The sequence below is a fragment of the Squalius cephalus genome, assembly GCF_949319135.1.
Source record: "Squalius cephalus genome assembly, chromosome: 3".
Lineage (NCBI taxonomy): Eukaryota > Metazoa > Chordata > Actinopteri > Cypriniformes > Leuciscidae > Squalius > Squalius cephalus.
Genome location: NC_137124.1, coordinates 31,182,940 through 31,202,586, shown reverse-complemented (window position 1 = coordinate 31,202,586; position 19,647 = coordinate 31,182,940). Strand labels below are relative to the sequence as shown.

Here is a 19,647-nt window from a genome sequence, read left to right as displayed (position 1 = left end):
GGAGCAAAAATCGAAATTGAAATTGAAATTCAATTAATTGCACAGCCCTAATTCACATATGAACATTCATCAACTCACACATCAGTTATGATCAACAGAACCTCAAGCATGTTCTCTTGACGTGCGAGAACCAATGAGGTTAATTCTGTTGTAATGCATCAAATCTGAGCTTCCACCAATGAGGTTTGTTCTCAGACATCAAGCATGTTCCATTAAGTTTGTTTATGTTCGCTGATCAATGTTTATATGTGAATAAAATTCTAAATTAGTGTTGTCAAAAGTAGTTTTGACGCTTTGAGCACTGTTGAGTGGAATCATAAACACCTCTGATTGGTCATTGTGTTCATGCGCTCATCCGATATGTCTGTGATTGGCTACAATGATCAGCACTTCAAAAACATGTTGTAACCAAGTCTGTACTTTTGACAACACTAGCCTAAATTCAATCTGTTCATATGAGGTGATCGTGTCTCTTCAGAAAATGTTGGACCGCTCAATTCATATGGATTCGTTTTACGATCTCTTTATGAACCTTTTGAAGCGTCAAAGCGTAGAGGTCAACGGAGGGACAGAAAGCTCTCAGATTTCATTCAAAGTATCTTCATTTGTGTTTCGAAGACAAACGAAAGGCTTACAGGTTTGGAACGGCATTAGTGTCATAAATTAATGACAGAGTTTTCACATTTGGGTGAACTATCCTTTTAAATGTGCTTCAGAAATAAAGTTTACTTTTACTAACACTGAAAAATCCCATGATCTACTGCATCATGTTTCCTATTCCATATAGTATGTTTGCATGCATAATGTTCATGGTTCCAGCAATTACTGTTTCCCAATTTTGGGAATGCTAACAGGTAGCTTTCTTCACATATTATGAACTTCCTTGGGTAATGCCTATGATGTGTGGTGTTTTGTGTCCCACAGGTAAGAACGCAGCTTTCCTCCGAGTGGTGCGCTGCAGATCTCTGGCAGAAGAGTACAGTGTGGACACTTTCAATAAAGATGAAATCAGTACGTTTTCTCTACGGTTCTCTTCCTGACTATGGTTTATCTCAGTTTGTAAATGTTATGGTCACTGTACAGGATTGTTTAGATGGATTTACTAACATGGAATACGATGGTTCATTGTTGTGTACATCCATTCTTGGGTGTTGCTGTGTGTATTTAAGCAGTTGTTTCTGTCTCCATAGCATCCTGTATGGACAGCCTGGACAGTGAGATGGTTCTGTACCTCATGCTCCGCTCAGTCGATCGCTTCTATCAGCAACACTCACGTTACCCAGGTCAGAGGAGTTATCAAAACGGGCAAAAATAATTGGTCATTAAGAACATCTTAAGCACAGCATAGTGTTTAAAATAAATCTTTAAAATAAGTCCTCAAGCATTTTTGTATGATAAACTCTACCTGGATTTAGAAAAGATTTCTAGGTCAAATAAATGTTGTTGTTTTGAATTTATCAAACAATCCTGAAAAAAAAAATATTAGTTTCCACAAAAATATTAAACTGATTTGAACATTGATAATAATAATGTAATATCGTGAGCACTGAAAACTGGAGTAATAATGCTGAAGATCCAGCTTTGTCATGACAGGAATAAATTATATTTAAAAATATATTAAAATAGAAAACTCTTGTTTTAAATTGTAATTATATTTTAGAATATTTTTACTGTATTTTTGATCAAATAAATCCAGCCTTGGTGAGCATACAAGACTTCTTTCAAAAACATTAAAATCGATCCCATACTTTTGAATGACTGTGTGTGTGTGTGTGTGTGTGTGTGTGTGTGTGTGTGTGTATACATTTATATTTCATTACACATATATGTATATATGTATATGTGTGTGTGTGTGTGTGTGTGTGTGTGTGTGTATATATCACTCTGATATTATAGAGTATAATATTTTTCTCAGGTGTCTACAATTACCAGGTGGAGGAAGACATTAACAAACTCAAGCTGTGTGTAAACAGTCTTCTACAGGAGTACGGTCTGAACGTCAATGTGAAAGATGACTACGTCCATGAGTTGTAAGTTTATGCTCTCAGAACTCGTTGGATTGAAGCAGTGCAAACTAAATATTTATATTAAAATTTGGAAACACTTTATTTTACAGTGTCCTTGTTACATATGTTACATGTACTTACTATAGCGATAACAGTTAATTATGCATAATTACATGCAACTAAACATCAACCAAATCCTAATCCTACCCTAACCCTATAGTAAGTACATGTAGTTGTTTAATATTGCTCAGTACTTAAATATATAATTACTCTGTAACAATGACACCTTAAAATAAAGTGTAACCTAAAATTTGTTTTGTAATATTGATAATAAAAAGCACAAGTTCTCCTGGTCACTCTGTTTATAATCAAATGGTATCAGTGTAAATGTTATTTTCATATCTTTCAGCTGCCGTTATGGAGCTGCTGAGCCACACACTGTCGCAGCTTTCCTGGGAGGTGAGTGTTTATGTATTTATTCAGAAGCCTGCAAAACACTCCATCATACACTCATAATGCATACTGTGACATCCTCTACTATATGGATTTTATTGTTTAAAGGCAGATCATATTCTTCTGTACTGCTGGCATTATAACTGTCAGATAGCACTTAAAGAACTTAGCAAAAGCCAGGTGTAAATGCATCCAAGATGCATTGATCTTTTTTGAGTTCATTTTGTGATCGGATCAGCGGAACCACATTTGCAGGTGGTCAGGGACAAATTCTGACCGCATTCAATGAAGATGTAAATGCTAATGTGTTTTCGTTATCCGTATTCAACTGCTTAAGTAGTTGAATGAGTGATGCGCTACAAATAATCATTATCTGTCACTCACAGAGTGGATTGTAAATTTTCTGTCAGACTCTATTTATTTCCATCTGACATTGATGTTATTCATGAAATTCTTACCAAGCCATATCTGCTTTTTCTTTTCTGCTGTCACAGTGAGGAAAAAAACAAAAGACACTGTAGTCGTATGGTCTGGTCAACCGATTTTATTGAACAATAACCTATGAATTATTCATTTGAATCTCTAGTTGCTTTCCCCAAATCCAGGCTCATGTCTCTGTGTTTGTCCATTTGCATGGAAGCTTTTAATTTTATTTAGTTATTTGTACTTCTAATTCCTATTCCTAGCATCCTTTACTGACAGAATCTTTCTTAAATAGTGAACATAAAATTAGGTCAATTACTGAAAACGCTTGGTTAACCCAACCTTAAATGTATTATGTAAGTGACGTTTCCACTGCCATCTCAATCCAATTACGTAGGAGTCTTATTGCATATCCATAAACCATCCAGATATGAACAATGTGGTAATGCCATTTGTCAAGGTGCCCTTTGTCTGTCTTTTGTTGCAGGATCAGCGGCTCAAGAAGCCATCAAAATCATCACGCACCAGTTTGTACCTTTCAACAACACGTTCCTTTATAACGCCATGTCACAGACCTCTGCTACTTTTCAGCTGTAGATCAATCATCCCATATCTGTTTGTTCATTCCTCTATCAAAGTGTTGGCCTCAAATTGGCACTCAAGTTTGTTTATACTTGCTTTGATCGATGGTGTCGCTTATTGACACGACCAGAACTGATGCTGCACACTGAATAAACCGTGTATCTCCAAAGCTTTTGTATGTGTGCTCTTTTCACAACAGACTGAATGTCTCTCTTCACTGTCATACATGTACATACATTTGTTTCAGAAATGTCCTAACCAGCTGTTAGACCGTTTTATAATTACAATGTCTCTCTTTCTGTAATCTCGCTGTGCACTCAGCCTTCATTGTTAGATATAAATGCAACATTTTCTCAAGGTAATTGTAGAACTACTGTTTATATATGTCATGTAATTTTTCTAAATATGTCCCAGCAGTGCTAAGCTCTAGTGTGGTGCGCTGCTGCTGTTTGTTTGAGTAGATTACAGAGTTATTTCCTGTTGTAGGGTGGAGTGCTGTGTTTCTATGGCCGGTCTAAAAGCAGACTGCTGTCTGTGGTTTACAGAGAATAGCTAGGTTTTCCTCACAGGGAGTCTAGACGCAGGAAAGGACACAATCAGTGGCATGTAAATGTATATTTTTACTCATTCCCAAGCCTCCAAGAATCTAAAACTTTCTGAATGATCTGGTTTACCCAGGAAAATATTTAGGAAAAGTTATAGAAAAGTCAGGACACTCCCATCAGTGTGTTTTAAAGTCTAAATCCAGTGGAGGGCACCCTCCCTCTTTTTTTGGAGCACATTCTGACCCATGTTTTTCTTTTTTTCTTTTTGCACATTCCAATGTAGAGTGAATAATTCATAACTGCAGGCTCTCCTTAAATTGATTTGTTGAGGAGGACAATGTTAATAAGAAACCAAGCCACGTTGTTCAGTTTCCACTTAATTGTTTTCACAGAAGCGGAAATGTCTCCTCTCTCCTGACTAATATATAGATGACTGTGTTACGAAACTTTCCCTGTGACCCGTGAGGAGGATGGTGTAACTGGGCCGTGTTTATGAAGGATTGCTGGGCTCAGCCTGCAGCTTTAAGATTAGATTAGATTCAACTTTATTTTCTAACCCAATGGAAATTACCCCAAGGTGATTTACCCCTTCTAGACCAAAAGTGACATTGAAAGCATGACTACAACTAGCAGATTGAAACCATCTCATGGACCTCTTGTTTGGAAACACATATATCCAATATCCATATTGTTCTCCTCATGTGCACGGTTTGGGCTTTTTTTGGCAAAATATTCAGTTGGGATCATACTTGGCAGTGTTATTTACATTACAGTATGTATTAATATCTTAGCTTTTATTTTTAGATTGTCAGTTTTCATTCTAATTTTAGTTTGTTTTAGTCATTTCAGTAGTTATATAAATCTATAAAAATGTATTGTTGTAATTAGCTATCACAACTTAAAATTATGCGTTATAATAACTTTCCTGGATTTAATTAGTTGAGATTACTAAAATATCCAAGTTGTCACTTAATACACATTTCAAGTTTATATATATATATATATATATATATATATATATATATATATATATATATATATTAGTATCTGGAGCAAGATGTAGTATACAATTTTTTTCTAAGTATAGAAAATAAAATTAAGCCTTTTTATCAGGATTTATATATAAAAACATAATCAGATTAATTGATTATCTTTTATTTCAGCATTATACATTATTATGAATTATTATTAGTCTATAACTACCAATAGGATTAGTAGAGACAGTACATATGTATTGGGTTGCAAGCTAACAAATGTAAAATAGAAAACATAGCACAAATAATCACACTTATTATTTGCTGATTTCCTTTTTTGATGGGATAAAAATGAAAACCGTTATATGATTGAATAGAAATACCATTAATGATTGAAGATCACTATGTAAATCTTCACAGTACCTACAGTTTGGACCTTTCAATGTCACTCAATATTTCTGGTTCACAACTGTTGTTTCTTCAAGTTGCTCACAAACTCCAGTTTTTTTTAGTCTTTACCGTCTACAATTACAAAATCAAGACACAGGTTAAAAGCAATAATATAAGCAGATCTGTTGTTTTTTGCTTTATGTGGCCAACTACACTCTCAGAAAAAAGGTACAAAAGCTGTCACTGTGGTGGTACCTTTTCAAAAGGTACACCTTTGTACCTAAAGAGTGCATTTAAGTCCCTCAAAGGTACATATTGGTACCAAACGTGTACATATTAGTACCCTTTTGAAGGGTACTATCCCAGAGACAGCTTTTGTACCTTTTTTTCTGAGAGTGTATACTGAACATTTACCAAGCTAGAAAAAGGACTTGAAAAAGATGAAAAAAATAAAAATAAAATGCGAACAACATGTATGTGCTTGTATATTCCTTCACAAACAAGATTAATTCAGACTCCAAACACATATTCGTTTAGCAGATTCATAACCAATGCAACGCTCCTTCAAAGGCCACACTCGGCTTGTGCTATAGTCAGTCTGTGGACGCAGGGAAAACCAACAAATCAGTTGTGCACTTCAAAAGGAAGAGACTTCAGTGAACAAAATATGTGAGTGAGCAAGAATTATTTGTTCACGTGAAATATTTTTTTGTTTTAAAGCATCTGTTGAATAACCCATTATCCTTTAATGCAGTTTCTCTCACCCTGGTCCTGGAGAACCCCCAACACTGCACGTTTTACACTAATATAGCACAGTTCCTAACAGCTAACAGATATGCTGGCCTTAACAGACACCACTAGTGTACACACACAGATCTACTAGTAATAGAGAAGCATATACAGTAGTGCATGCAGGGTTCTCAAGTTTTATCAAAAGCTTGGAGTGAGATTTGGGGGAGGAGCCTAATGGAGCCCCGCCCCCACCTGTCCCCGCCCCCCAATTTTACCCATTGTTCATAATTAACCGGCACAAATTGAAATTATAACAATTGGTAAATCTAATAAATGACAGAGCAATTCATCACATCAAATATACTCTTTAATGTTATATTTCAAAATTACAAATAAGTTTTGAAAAAATTACAAAAAATATAACAAATTGCTCCAAACAGTTTGGAAAAACAAATATTTTTGCATTTTGAATGTGTCTAGTCGAAACGGTATAATGATTTATTGTATGGTGGGACATTGTGAACAAATGACATATTAGAGTATTATTAAGGTGTGTGTGTGTGTGTGTGTGTGTGTGTGTGTGTGTGTGTGTGTGTGTGTGTGTGTGTGTGTGTGTGTGTGTGTGTGTACACAAGAGTACACACTCCAGCTTATGAAATGTGTTTTGTGTTGTAAGTGTTTGAAAAATACAAATGCAATTGCAATGATTAATGTATGTTTTGACATGATATATATTACCCAGAGCACTCTGCTTTAATGTAGCCTTAATGTAACTAGAAATACTATTAATACAGTATAATATATAATTTTAAATAAAATAAATAAATTTAAATTTATTTAAAATAAAATGAAGAAATACATTTTCATTCCTTCCCATACCCACTAACATTTCCCTTAGTTTCAGATAACGTAAGATAGCCAAACTGAGCCAAAGCTTCTGGCCTGGTTGCAAAGTAGTTGTAGAGTTTTTGACTGCATCAATAATAATGTATACGATGGGCTATATATTAAATGTTCTAGCCTTAAATTGTTAGACGAGCTTTCTTCCAACTTACCTTCTCCATCACGACGTGTGTTCGATACGTGTGCTGGCGGCAGGAAACTTCACTTTGTGTGCCCGCGCTTCGTATACAACGTTATATATAAAGCTTGTAGGACAACTTGGTTGGCATTGCCTTTTCAGCGTGAGAAATACACGGTGTGGCGTGTGAGCGTGTGAACTGGTTGAATTGCGTGTGTCTCACGGCCAATGCGTGAGACTTGAGAACCCTGAGTGCATGTAACATATAGGGCTCTAATTGACTTACAGCTGATATCATGTGTTGTTTGTTTACATTTAAATGAGCCTCATCATTCTATGTCAGTCCAGCCATAGACATTATGTCTATGAGTCCAGCAGCATGTGTTGATTTTTGAAATGAACACAACTGTCCCTGAAGCCTTGAAGTCTCTTCTCACAACTCCACAATTTGCTAAGCCAATTTGGAAAGTTATTCTTGATTGATCATGGAGCAGCGTCGCCCAAGAAGAACCAGGGCTCTTCCCACACACCAGAGGGGATTCTCTTCCACTCCAGACTCCTGTGAGCTTTCACATCTGGCAGCTGTGATCGGGTTGGATCACACTTACAGCTGCATCTCTGCGAAAGCCCAGAGATCCAACGATTTGGAGGAGCGCTACCTGAAGAACGCTGCTGTCCTTCCCGAAATCCGTCCAGCAGCCTCAGTCTCTTCAGTGCACGCGTGTCAGCAGGAAGAGCCCGTCTCCATCCATGGCTCCAGTGTGCAGGGCTAGCAGGACATTTACCGTTCTGTGGCGGAGCCCATGATGAAGACTCGCTCTGATCGGCACCGTCCCTACAGTCTTGAGCTGGGCCTGACGGTCAAGCAGCAGCTGTGGGAGACACTCAACTGCCCTTCACTGGTGGAGACGGAGCAGCCCGATGGACGTGTCCTCGTCACTGAGAGCTTCTCCACACCCAGCAGAAGAAGCTTCGCTCCACAAATCCACGTGGACATCAGTGAAGAGCCCCTGCCTGAGGCACCCCGAAGAAAGAAGCCCAGACACTGAGTCATCACAGTGTCACATGGAGGCTGGAGTATTGCACAACGGGGCCTACGTATGTAAATACTGTATATAGTTATAGAGTAAGATGTATTTTTAAAAAGTAAGTGTATTGCACATTGCTGTGTGGTTGTCAGTACGTTGATATGCGGTTCCTAGGTTGTTCTGAGTGGTTTTTAGCTTTTTGCTTCGTGGTTGTCAGGAAGTTTTGGGTGGTTTCTTGTGCGTTGACATGTGTTTGTCAAGTGTTTATGCGTTGCGTTGTTGTTAACCTGTTTAATGCAGTTGCTGGACTTCATCCATTGCTACGTGGTTGTTGTGATGTTTTCAGTAGTTGGTTGATATGCGGTTGCTGTTAAGCAGTTAGGTTAGGGTAGGTTAGGATCCCTCACAAGGTTTGCAGCTTGATGTGCTGAGGGCTTGTGTGCATCAGTGATGCTGAGAGCTACGCCACTGGTACTTCACAACTACTGCTAGGGTCACCCATAGTGGACAGGTCTCAGCTGAGATGACAGACGAAGACAAACCACCTGATTATGGACAGCAGCAGATTGACATGATGCTCCTGGCAGAAGACCACCGTCTTGTGATGACGACAACAGCAGAATTACGTGAATAGAAGAAAACTCAGATAATGTGTGGAAGTCATCGATGGATCGGTGGAAGCAACCGTTCGGACGGCACAAGGTAATGCAGAATGGTTTAATATTAGCAAAGGTGTATAACAAGGCTGCAAACTTTCCTCAGCATTTTTGTAAAAGCGTTTCACATCACACTGCTAATTATATTATACACAGCCAGTCACATCACACTGCTAATTATATTATATTATAATTTATTAAATGCTTGCATACCTGTGATAAATATCAAATAAATGTATGTATTTGTATATATATATCACATAAATACAGGCAAGCAGTGAAAATGATTAAAATACAACAATTACAATTTATAACAGGCAAACACTATCACAGTAATTTGAACTTTGTAAACCGAGGCTTAACAAAACAGACTCTGTAACATGCTTCTTTGTGCATCAATAATCAAAACGTGCATTATAAACATAAAAACTAGCTGTGAGTTGATTAAAATAATTAATCACGTTTAATCGCAGATTATGAAAGTGCTGCCTGAAATTTTAATCTCTGTATGCACCTTTGTACCTGTCAAAAAAAAAAATTGTTTATTATTATTTATTATTATTATTATTAAAATGATATATTAGTCAAGTTCATGTTATGTTTTAAAAAAAAATTATATATACTGTATATATATATATATATATATATACACTGTAAAAAATTTGCTGTAGTTATGCAGCTATTTGCCAGTAACTTACTGTAGATTTAAATGTATGTTATTTACTGGCAACAGTTTGTTCAAAGTTAAATGAACATTAAACATTAACAAGTCTTTGTCTTTACAGAATAAAACTATAAAATAACAATCTAATGCAAAGCATTCTGGGAACTTTTCTGTTTTTTTCCTTCAGATTTTGGTTCCCAGAATGCTTTGCATGAGGCTGTTATTTTAGTTTTATTCTGTAAAGATAAAGACTTGTTAATGTTTAATGTTCATTTAATTTTGAACAAATTGTTGCCAGTAAATAAAATCAATTTAAATCTACAGTAAGTTACTGGCAAGTAGCTGCCAGTAATACTGTAATTTCTACAGGTTTTTCTAACAGTGTATACATACATACACACACAATGGGGATCGTAAACCCACCACAAAAAACTATCCCTTTAATGTCTGTAAGGTTGATTTCCTTCAGGCCAGTTTAAAGAGTGGTCACATAATATCAACCTGTAATCAATTTTCAAGGTTGTGATTTACCACTTATGAATAGACTGTCCAATGAATAGGTTGTTAAAGAGATTAGAAGGGGTATCTTGAGTGTAGAAAGAAACTTGTCTATGTGTGTAGAAATCATCAGTGAGGGAAACATCTAACAGCAGAGTGTAGAGCATCACTTACCTGTCATTACTGATGTCAATGGCTGGTACAGAATGACCGAAGAAAACAGCCATCTAGATGGACAGAGAAAGACACTTCAGACTGCATATAAATGCATATGCACTTTTACATTTATGTGTATATGCAGAAACTCATCTGAATACTCAAACTTCTCGAGTCCTGAAGCGATTTACAGACTGACAGACGTATACAGCTACCCTAGAGTTCTCCCGAGAGCACAGGGTGAATTTGCTCAGCGAGTTACTCTGGCATCGAGTAATGATGCTCATTAAATATGCCCCTCTGTCTGAGCTGCACCAATCACATCGGGTTATCTGATATAGGAGGGCCAGAGGCGAGCTAAACAGATGACGACAGCGCTGTGACGTCGAAGTCATTAGTAAACATTGCAAGACGGCTATGGATGAACACCAGTTGTTTGAAACAGCCTTGGCCGCTACAATGAACGAGTTAGACTTGGCTTTTTACCTAAAAGAGGAGCAGAAGACGGCACTCGAATCGTTCCTTTGTAAGAAGTGCGTTTTTGCTGTTTTGCCGACTGGATACAGCAAGAGTCTAATCTACCAGTAAGCTCCGCTGGTAGCTAATCGTATGGGGCTTGTTGTGATTGGTCGTAGTGTTAAGGCCCGTTCACACCAAGCACGATAACCATAAAGATAACGATAAAGATAACTATATATGCGTCCACACCAACGACCGATAACGTCTTTTTATCCTAAGCACGCGCGCGCCCGGATGATCCAGATCCATTTTAAATGCGCGAGACCTTTAAATTAGAATGGATTCTGATTGGCTGTCAGTGTTTTATCGTTCGACAGAAAAAAATCGTTCTGAAAGTGATCCCAACGATATCGTTCCTCATATCTTTATCGTTATAGTTGTGGTGTGAACTCTGTTATTCTTTAATATGGAGAACGATTTTTAGAATTATATCTTTATCGTTATCTTTATAGTTATCGTCCTTGGTGTGAACGGGCCTTTATCCAATTGCGTGCAGTGAGATATTCAAACGCATGCTTGGTGCCGCCCCTCGAGCTGGGCGATTTTCATTAGTCGATGCCAGACCATTAATCTTTTAGATTTAGGTCTGGATTTCCAGGCTTGTATACAGCTACTATGATTTGAATTTTAATCGACAATATTTAGCCTATAGAGAAATTTTTACTCCTCTTCTAAAAACATTGTCAGGGCAATAATTATATCTTGCAGTATATTTATCTCGTCATATTTTCGTCCACGTTTAAATTAAAAATGTTAAGGCTACTTATCGTTTCATACTTTTAGCTGTTGGTCGCTAAATTCAAAAAAGCATTCAACGAACATTTTCGTCAGTGGCTACTGAAAGTATTTGCAAATAAGTCAAAAAGACAAATGTCTTCGTACGGCTTTAATGATTGAAACAACTACAATCCCATGAAGCATTGCGAATAACAATCGAAAAACTATCAATATAAAACTGTTGATTTAAAGTTGCTTGTGTATTCAGAAACAACATTTAGTGCAAAATATCCATCTATGTGCAAATTTTTTGTTTAATATAAATAATGTAGATTGATGGCTTCAAGAAAAACATAGGCCATATAGCTAAGTCTTATACAACCTTGTAGCTTACAGCATGTCTGTCTTTAAAGCTAATAATGTATCATTAAAATTAAATTCTAATTTTATTAAAATATTTGGTTTTGGACATTAAATTAAAAAATTCTGCATGAAGCCTAACTCAAGCAATTGTTTTTTTGTTTTTACTGCAGAATTATATCACAGATAATAAGTCTCTCACATTTAGCTGTAGACTATGATAAAAATTAGAAATAGATGTAATTACATGCAAGTATTTTTTAAATATATAACGTACAATATAAAAACATGTAGCCTATACACAATAAATGCATTGTATCAAATGAGTAATTTAAATGTTACATACACTTTAAAACATAAAGTGTGTTTTTGTAATGTGCTTTTGTCATTTATATGTCAGGTTTTTTTTATCAGGATTATATTGTCAGGATACAGGCACGGAGACAGAGGTAAGTGAATCCAAACACAGCTTTATTCAAGTTGACAAGAGTGCAAGGTGAGTATTCAGTGAGTTCAAGTGTAGATTCAATGAAGATCACTCGGTGCGGGGCAGACAGCAGGTAAGCATGTTCACTTCAGGTTTGTAGATACCAAACAGTCACAGTTCATAAATACTTGTCTTTTCACTTTCAGATGCAGTCGATAGAACGCAAGCTCGGAGGAAACACTGGAAGCTCGGCAGAACAACGGATCACAGGCAATAGGAAATCGAACAGGATTCCTGGAGACAGCAGAACAATGACACAGAGGTTAGTGTTTCACAGGTGAGTATACATTACATCTTGGAAGCATCAGAAGTTCAGGAGACAACAGATCATAGTCTGTTCCTGTTGGAGGCTTGACGTTGAACTGAGGCTGTGGTGAGTATTTTACATGGCTTGATGATGAGGCTGCTGATTGTGAACAGGTGCAGGTAATTATACTCAGGGGAGAGTAATTGCAGGTGCGCCAAAGAGGATTCTGGGGAATGTAGTGCAGAGATAGACGGTGAACGTGACATATATTTTGTTCTGCTTAGTTTCATTGTGGTTTGGTTTGGTTCTGTTCTGTTCTGTTTTTGTTCCCTGAATTTATATGTTGACCTAGTCTCAGTCAGCTTCCTAGGTCATGAATCAGTACATTGTGTACACAAATTTGGGCACTGGTAAGGACAGCAAGGACCCTGGCTCACTACACACTGGGACACTGTTGACTCTATTTCCGGTTACAACATCACTACTGGTATTTATAAACAACAGCAGAACTGATTTATTTCTGACATTATGTTTTAATGTTAAAGTACGTTATATAAATACTTTGCTTTTTACATATACATGTTTACACTGATTCTAGCTGGAAAAAAAGTTAATTTATTTATTTTAGTTCCACTTGCAGGCCGCACTGGATCGATAAACATTAGGATGTTTAGTAGCCTATCACATAGTAAAATATTTTATATTTACTATAAAATATAGCGTCTTTCTGAAAGTAAAATGAAGGTTTCTCCTGATGTCTTAAATGTGTAATAATACCAATGATCACCAAGCCAGAGCCTCGTCCCGTCATGGCCGCCACGCCAGAGTCTGGGGATGATACTCGCGTCCATGGAGGCCTACTCCATGCCGACCGTGGCCCCCACTACAGCGCCGCTGCCAATTCCAGTGGTCCCAAGTCCATGTTATCCCTTTGTCCACAGCTCTGCCTTTGATGGCAACCGCCCTCCTGTGTGTTTGGGCCACACACATTCCTCCCGAGGCGGCGGCGGCGGCGACTGCTACAGCTCCTCCTGAGGCAGCAGGACCTGCTGGTGAAAACTTTGCACTGGCTCACCATTGCTCCACGATCCTGGCCCACCACGGTTTGCCATTGCTCTACGGTCGAGATCCGCCACTACTCCAAGGTCCAGGTCCTCCACCATGCCATGATCCAGGACCACTTCCACTGGACGGGCCTGGCCCTCCATCCCTCCCCCTGGACCACCTGCGCTCCACCACCCTCTTGAACTTTGAACATTTTGATGTTTTATCTGGGCGTCTGGAGCCGCCCATAGAAGGGGGTGGGTATGTCACGGTTGGTTTTGGGTTTTGTTTGCGTTCATGTCTTTTATTTTGTAATCCATGCTCTTAGTTATGCTTCCTGTTTGTCATGTGCTTCCCTTGCTCCTCATGTATATTGCAATCATGTGCTCATGTCTTGAGCTTTCCCTGTATGTGTCATGTTTTGATTGGCTGTTTTGGTCATGTGTCCACAGTTTTTATTGGTTCCTTGTCTTGTGTCATGTTTTGATGCACCTCATGGGAGGTAACAGTCTTTTATGCTGAGAAAAGAGGTGGATGCAAATCTCTGCAGTTAGCCAACAACATCTGTTCTGCCTAATTATTATCACCATTAATGAACCCCTACAAATAATATTATATTGTTAACGTTTTTAAACAGTACTTGGAGGTGCATGCAATTCTTGGCATGTAACGTTATGCAGAACTCGGCATAACACCTGTAGAAGATTGTAACGTTAATAAACCATTGTAATTAACGTAGATTTCGCATTGTTTGTAAATTCTTACAATCTGTATGGATCTGTTTGTTTGCATTTCATTTGCATATTAATATAACATTATGTAAAACGTTTGCTAACAACAGTTGACTAGTAAGCTATGTTATAACGTTAGTCATCAGGTCTCTGAATGAAATTGTTCAACTAAGTTTGCTAATCATAAATACCTGACATACTCTATGAATTTATTAACTTACCTGGTTTTGTTTGTTGTTGAGCCTTTCTATCCTAAATGTTTACGACAAGGCTATGTCACGACTCTATGCCACATTTGAAAGAAATTTGATGCTGTAAACATACTGTACAAGACATGAGACGTGTGTCAGTTAGCTAGGGGTGTGACAGTGAGGAAATGGCTAGCATCAATTACTTTGGAAGTCTAGGTAGCGCGGACTCCGTCAATTATATTAAGAAATGAACTCTCAGTAATGGTGAGACATTACCAGATCCCTACACTATTTCAGTGTAAATAGGTAGGCCTAAATATGTTCATTTGTTTTTTTGCCTTATGTGTAATTTATATGAAACACATTTTAAATGAAAATACAGACACTTTTAGGAAAAGTCAGGTGCCAGCAGGATTGTATTTATTTTTTCAACAAAGTTATTGCAGATATAAAATTCAAAACGGTCAAAATGACCGCCATGGCCGTTCTAGTGTTAAATTCCCATAGAGGCAGGCAGATTTTTATTTTTAAAGGCCAGTTACTTCATGGATCCAGGATACTATGCATCCTGATAAAGTTCCCTTGGCCTTTGGAATTAAAATAGCCCCACATCATCACATAGCCTTCACCATACCTAGAGATTGGCATGGTTTTATTTCAGTTAGCCTAATAGCTGGTTTGATTTGCATTGAGAGATGATCTTATGGAAAGTACCCCATGCCAATCTCTAGGTATGGTGAAGGCTATGTGATGATGTGGGGCTATTTTAATTCCAAAGGCCAAGGGAATTTTATCAGGATGCATAGTATCCTAAAAAAAAATATAAAAAAATACTTAAAAATAAAAATCTATGGGAATTTAACATAGGGGTGTCCAAACTTATGCACCCTGTATTTTAAGGAAGAACATTTATTTATTTACGATACATTATTCATTCACAAAGAAAATTGGTGTCCTTAAAGGTTGGATTTTTCCTAATTTTTTAAATTAAGGCATTAAGTTCAATTTCCAAAAGATGATTTTTTATTCCTCTTTTTAGTCAACTTTAGCATGGGTGTCTAAACTTATGCATAGCACTGTATAATATTTGACTGCTACATTAAATTATTGACGTATTCTAAAAAAGAAATAATTTAATAAAATATATGAATGTTTGATATTGTATTTGATTATTAATATGATAAATAAATTGTCCATATTATATGGAATAAGTATTAATAATAATGTATTAATAATGTATTCAAATTAGTAATATTAATGTTATTTATATTATTTCAAATGTTTTAATTATTGATATTAATGTAAATTAAATGAATATATTAAATAGAATGCTACATTAAATTATAGACATTCTAATACAATTATAATTTATTTTATTACTAATATTAGGCTATATATAAATTTGATATATATTTCTATTTGATTATTAATAAGATAGAATAAAAGGTCCATATTATTTGGAATACATATGATATTATATGTATAAAGCTCTGTTTCATCTCTGTTTCTGCTAGATATACCATAAAGAGTGCTGCTTTCTGCCTCCTAGTTGGGCGCGCATCTCTGTGATGACGTTGCACATAAACCCGTCTATAGTCCTCATGTTTCATTGGTCTCTTGTCTAGTATTGTTCCCTGTAAACTGCTGTTGGTGAGTTTGTTTCTGTTCATGTTTAAGTTTATGGTGTCTATAGTCTAGTCAAGCCAAGTCTTTATTTTGCATCTGTTCACGTTTGGATTCAATAAACTGCACATGGGTTCACGTCAACTTGCCTAAAGTGGACTAACATTACACATGCATGCATTGCTGTGCCCTATTCATGTGATTGCCATAGAGATTACATGGTTGACACTTTCAGAAATCTGCAGTAAAGCACTTAACGTCTTCATATGAAGCTGTATCAAACCTGCATATCCATGTCCAGAATCCATTCCCTTTGGCAGAACTGCTGAACAGGGCAGCTCTTCTTCATTAATATGGATGACTGATGCCAGAAACACGCAAAGGCGACACACAGTCTCTCACAAACACGCCTGCTCTAGAGATAAAGAGACAGTGATGGAGCAATACTATCACCACATTCATTCACACACATACGGCATTCTTTCTCTATCTGCCACGTGAGCGGGAAAGTCCAGGGCTCACTCAAATAGAGGAATATAAAGCTGACAATGCATGAGAAAATTGAATAGTAATACATTGTTTGTGCTTGTTCCAAGATAGAAAATTTAAATTAGAAAACTCAGAATATGAGACTTCTGATATCCTTTAACCATAATGTTGTGTTTTTTGGAAATTTTGACCTTCAAAGGATTTTCCTTTTCCCAAAAAATGTGAGGTAATGTTATCACATTTCAGACCAGGAGTTGCTGGGGATATAGCCCCACCAGAAAAGTGCTTAGCACCGGCACAGCAATGTTTTAAAATATAATTTTAATATAATATAATTTTGGCAAAGCTGAATTTTCATTCATTACAGACTTCAATGTCAATGGTCCTTCAGAAATCATTCTAATACGCTGATTTGCTGCTCAAGAAGCATCTTATTATCATGCAGAAATCGTTGTTCTGCTTAATATTTCTGTGGAAATATTGATACTTTTTTTGTCAGGATTCTTTAGTGAATAGAAAGTTCAAAGAACATAATTTATTTGAAACAGAAATATTTTGTAACATCATAAATGTCTTTACTGTCAATTTTGATTAATGCATCCTTGCTGAATAAAACATTTAACATCTTAATTTCTTTCTCTCTCAAAAAAACAACAACTTTTGAACTGTACTGCATGTCTTTTTGAGTGTAATATAGATTTTCACTTTAAATTGTGGTCATTTATACTTTTTACTTTTAAAATCCTTAATTTTATCTGTATATAGCCTAGTTCAATAACAGTTAACTTATGAAAGTTTTTACTGTAGCATCTCTACATATTTTTTCTTTTGTGTGTGCAGGAACATGATCTTATGGAGCATAGGACAGAGTGCAGTCATGCTATATGTATATATTACCTCTATACATTCATTAACCTGAATGGTCACCCAAACACTCATTTCATGAATAAACATACATTGTGTCTTTGTTCCATTCACACATTAATCTGAGCAAAGGACGCTAGGTGGTGTATTATCTGCACACACAGGAGGAGGTGGTGAACAATAGATGAGCTGGCCATGTTTGTTTGGACAGTCCACACCTGTAATGTGAAAATCAATGGGCCAATCTTGAGCACTGACACAGCACAAGTGGTTCTTTTCTATACAGTTTCGGTGCACTAATTTTCCATGCTGTTCAGTGAACGCTTATATAAATCAGCACATCTCTGCATACACTGCACCTATATTTGTATACATGTGATCTATGTCTATAAACACAGACAAAGGGTAAAGTAGGGGGCTGGGAAAAGGCAGGGAGGTTGCTGAAATCTGCTGATTATTATTTTGGATATTTGCCTGGCCGTCTGCCAGCACTGCGCTATGTCTCTACATCTCTCCTGGGGTCTGGTGGAGCTGGGATGGATTAATAAAGCAAAACATTCCCTGAACATGTTGAGGCCCTTAGACAAAAATAATATTAAAAAAAAAATACTGTGGCAGTACTACAATGATGGTAAATCCATGGAACTTTGATATATACCATAATATAAAATTATAACAATTTTCACATACCATGGTATTTAAAATAATGATACGTCAAAAAATAACAAGGAATTCCATGTCCAAAAAACATGGTACTACTAACCCAAAAGCATGGTATTATCATGATTCATGTTTTTGTCAATGCGCTCCAAGAGTAGTATGGCAAAGTGAGAGTCTTTGAAGAGTCAATTAGTGTGGTCACTAAGTCAGTGTGCCGATGGGATTTTAAAGAACATGTGCAGTAGGAGGCATGAAGCAGCCTATAGTGTCTTAACAGTTAGCTTTCAGAGCGCACTGGCAATTAATCAAGCTGGTAAAAAGGGACGTATTTAAGGACAGAGCAAGGCTCCATAGTGCCTGTGATGGGATCTTCAGGCTCATCCGTGACAGACAGGCTAGTTTATGGTGTGTTTATATAACACAGCTGCGGTTACAGACACCCAGGCCCCTTTTCTCAGCTCTTTGCTCAGGGTCAGAGGTTGGGAGGCCCAATTTAGATCAATTCCTAGAGACTCACACCGGATCAGAGGATTATAGTAAATGTTAGCTTGTTCGAGAGATTTCAGTACTGGTATGCAGAGAGAGACAACAGAAATGAAAGTTTTGTCGCAAGTTCTGCCGGGAAGACTCAATTGTTACATCACTTATTACCTTCTCATATCCAATCGTGTTCTAATACATACAAAAGATTGGTACTTACACATGTGTAACCCTCCCAAGCAGGGTACACTCGTATAATACTATTAAAGGAGCCCTGGTATCCCAGCAGTAGTAAAGGGTAATGTCTGGTCCTTCCCATGAAGAAGGGATAGTTAGCTACAAGAATACTACAAGAATAATTTGTTATAGCGCGGTGCCTCCAATTAATAAACATATATTCTCATGTGTTTGATAAAAAAAATAAAAAAAAACAGGTTGACCATAAGAAAGTTATAATAAACCCTGAAGTTTATTGAATAATCCCCAAACAAACAAAAAACAAATAAATAAACAAAATAAAATAAAAATGAAACAAATGGCAGGAATATGAAACTTCAGAATAATTCACTAACACAGTGATAGAACCTTCAATGGTTCAGGGAAACCAATACAATACAGTGTTACCACATTTAAATAGTGCAACACTTAAAGTGACCCAAAACTCAGTACTTAAGTGACTTAAAATAGTCAGTCAAATACTCTCATTGGTTAAGAGCAGGCGTATACATTCAACATAATTTCAACACATTTTTACCGAACTTAACACACTTGTTACAAAGATTACATTGACAAAACTTTTAAACAAACATTTTTTTTTTTTTTGAGAAAAAAAGAAAATGGGAAAAATACAAAAATAAAACTCACTATTTTGCCAATGTGTATTTTTTATTTATTTTTCTTTATAGCCCTGAATTTTCAAAAAGGCTACATGTCTGAGTTCGCAGATGCTGATGCTTTCATTCACCTCCATCCTCCCCACCACCAGGATGGTCCCTTCCCATACCTCACAGGGGGTCGGCTGCGCCCCTGCTTTCGTCTTCAGGCAGGAAATACAGATTCTGTACCATCGGATTACCTAGGAGTATAGAAGTTTTTGAAAGAAGTCTC

The 19,647-nt window shown here is 36.9% G+C and overlaps 1 protein-coding gene across 1 annotated transcript in view; it reads left to right on the top strand.

Moving 5' to 3' along the window:
• Positions 1-4,372, top strand: part of nae1 (nedd8 activating enzyme E1 subunit 1) — a 12,871-nt gene extending 8,499 nt beyond the window's left edge. The window contains exons 16-20 of the mRNA XM_079866233.1: positions 925-1,011; positions 1,191-1,283; positions 1,916-2,030; positions 2,416-2,465; positions 3,370-4,372. Of these exons, the coding sequence (XP_079722359.1) occupies positions 925-1,011; positions 1,191-1,283; positions 1,916-2,030; positions 2,416-2,465; positions 3,370-3,479 (455 nt within the window). The 3' untranslated portion in view covers positions 3,480-4,372. The remainder of the gene's footprint in view (positions 1-924; positions 1,012-1,190; positions 1,284-1,915; positions 2,031-2,415; positions 2,466-3,369) is intronic.
• The last annotated feature ends 15,275 nt before the right edge of the window (positions 4,373-19,647 follow it).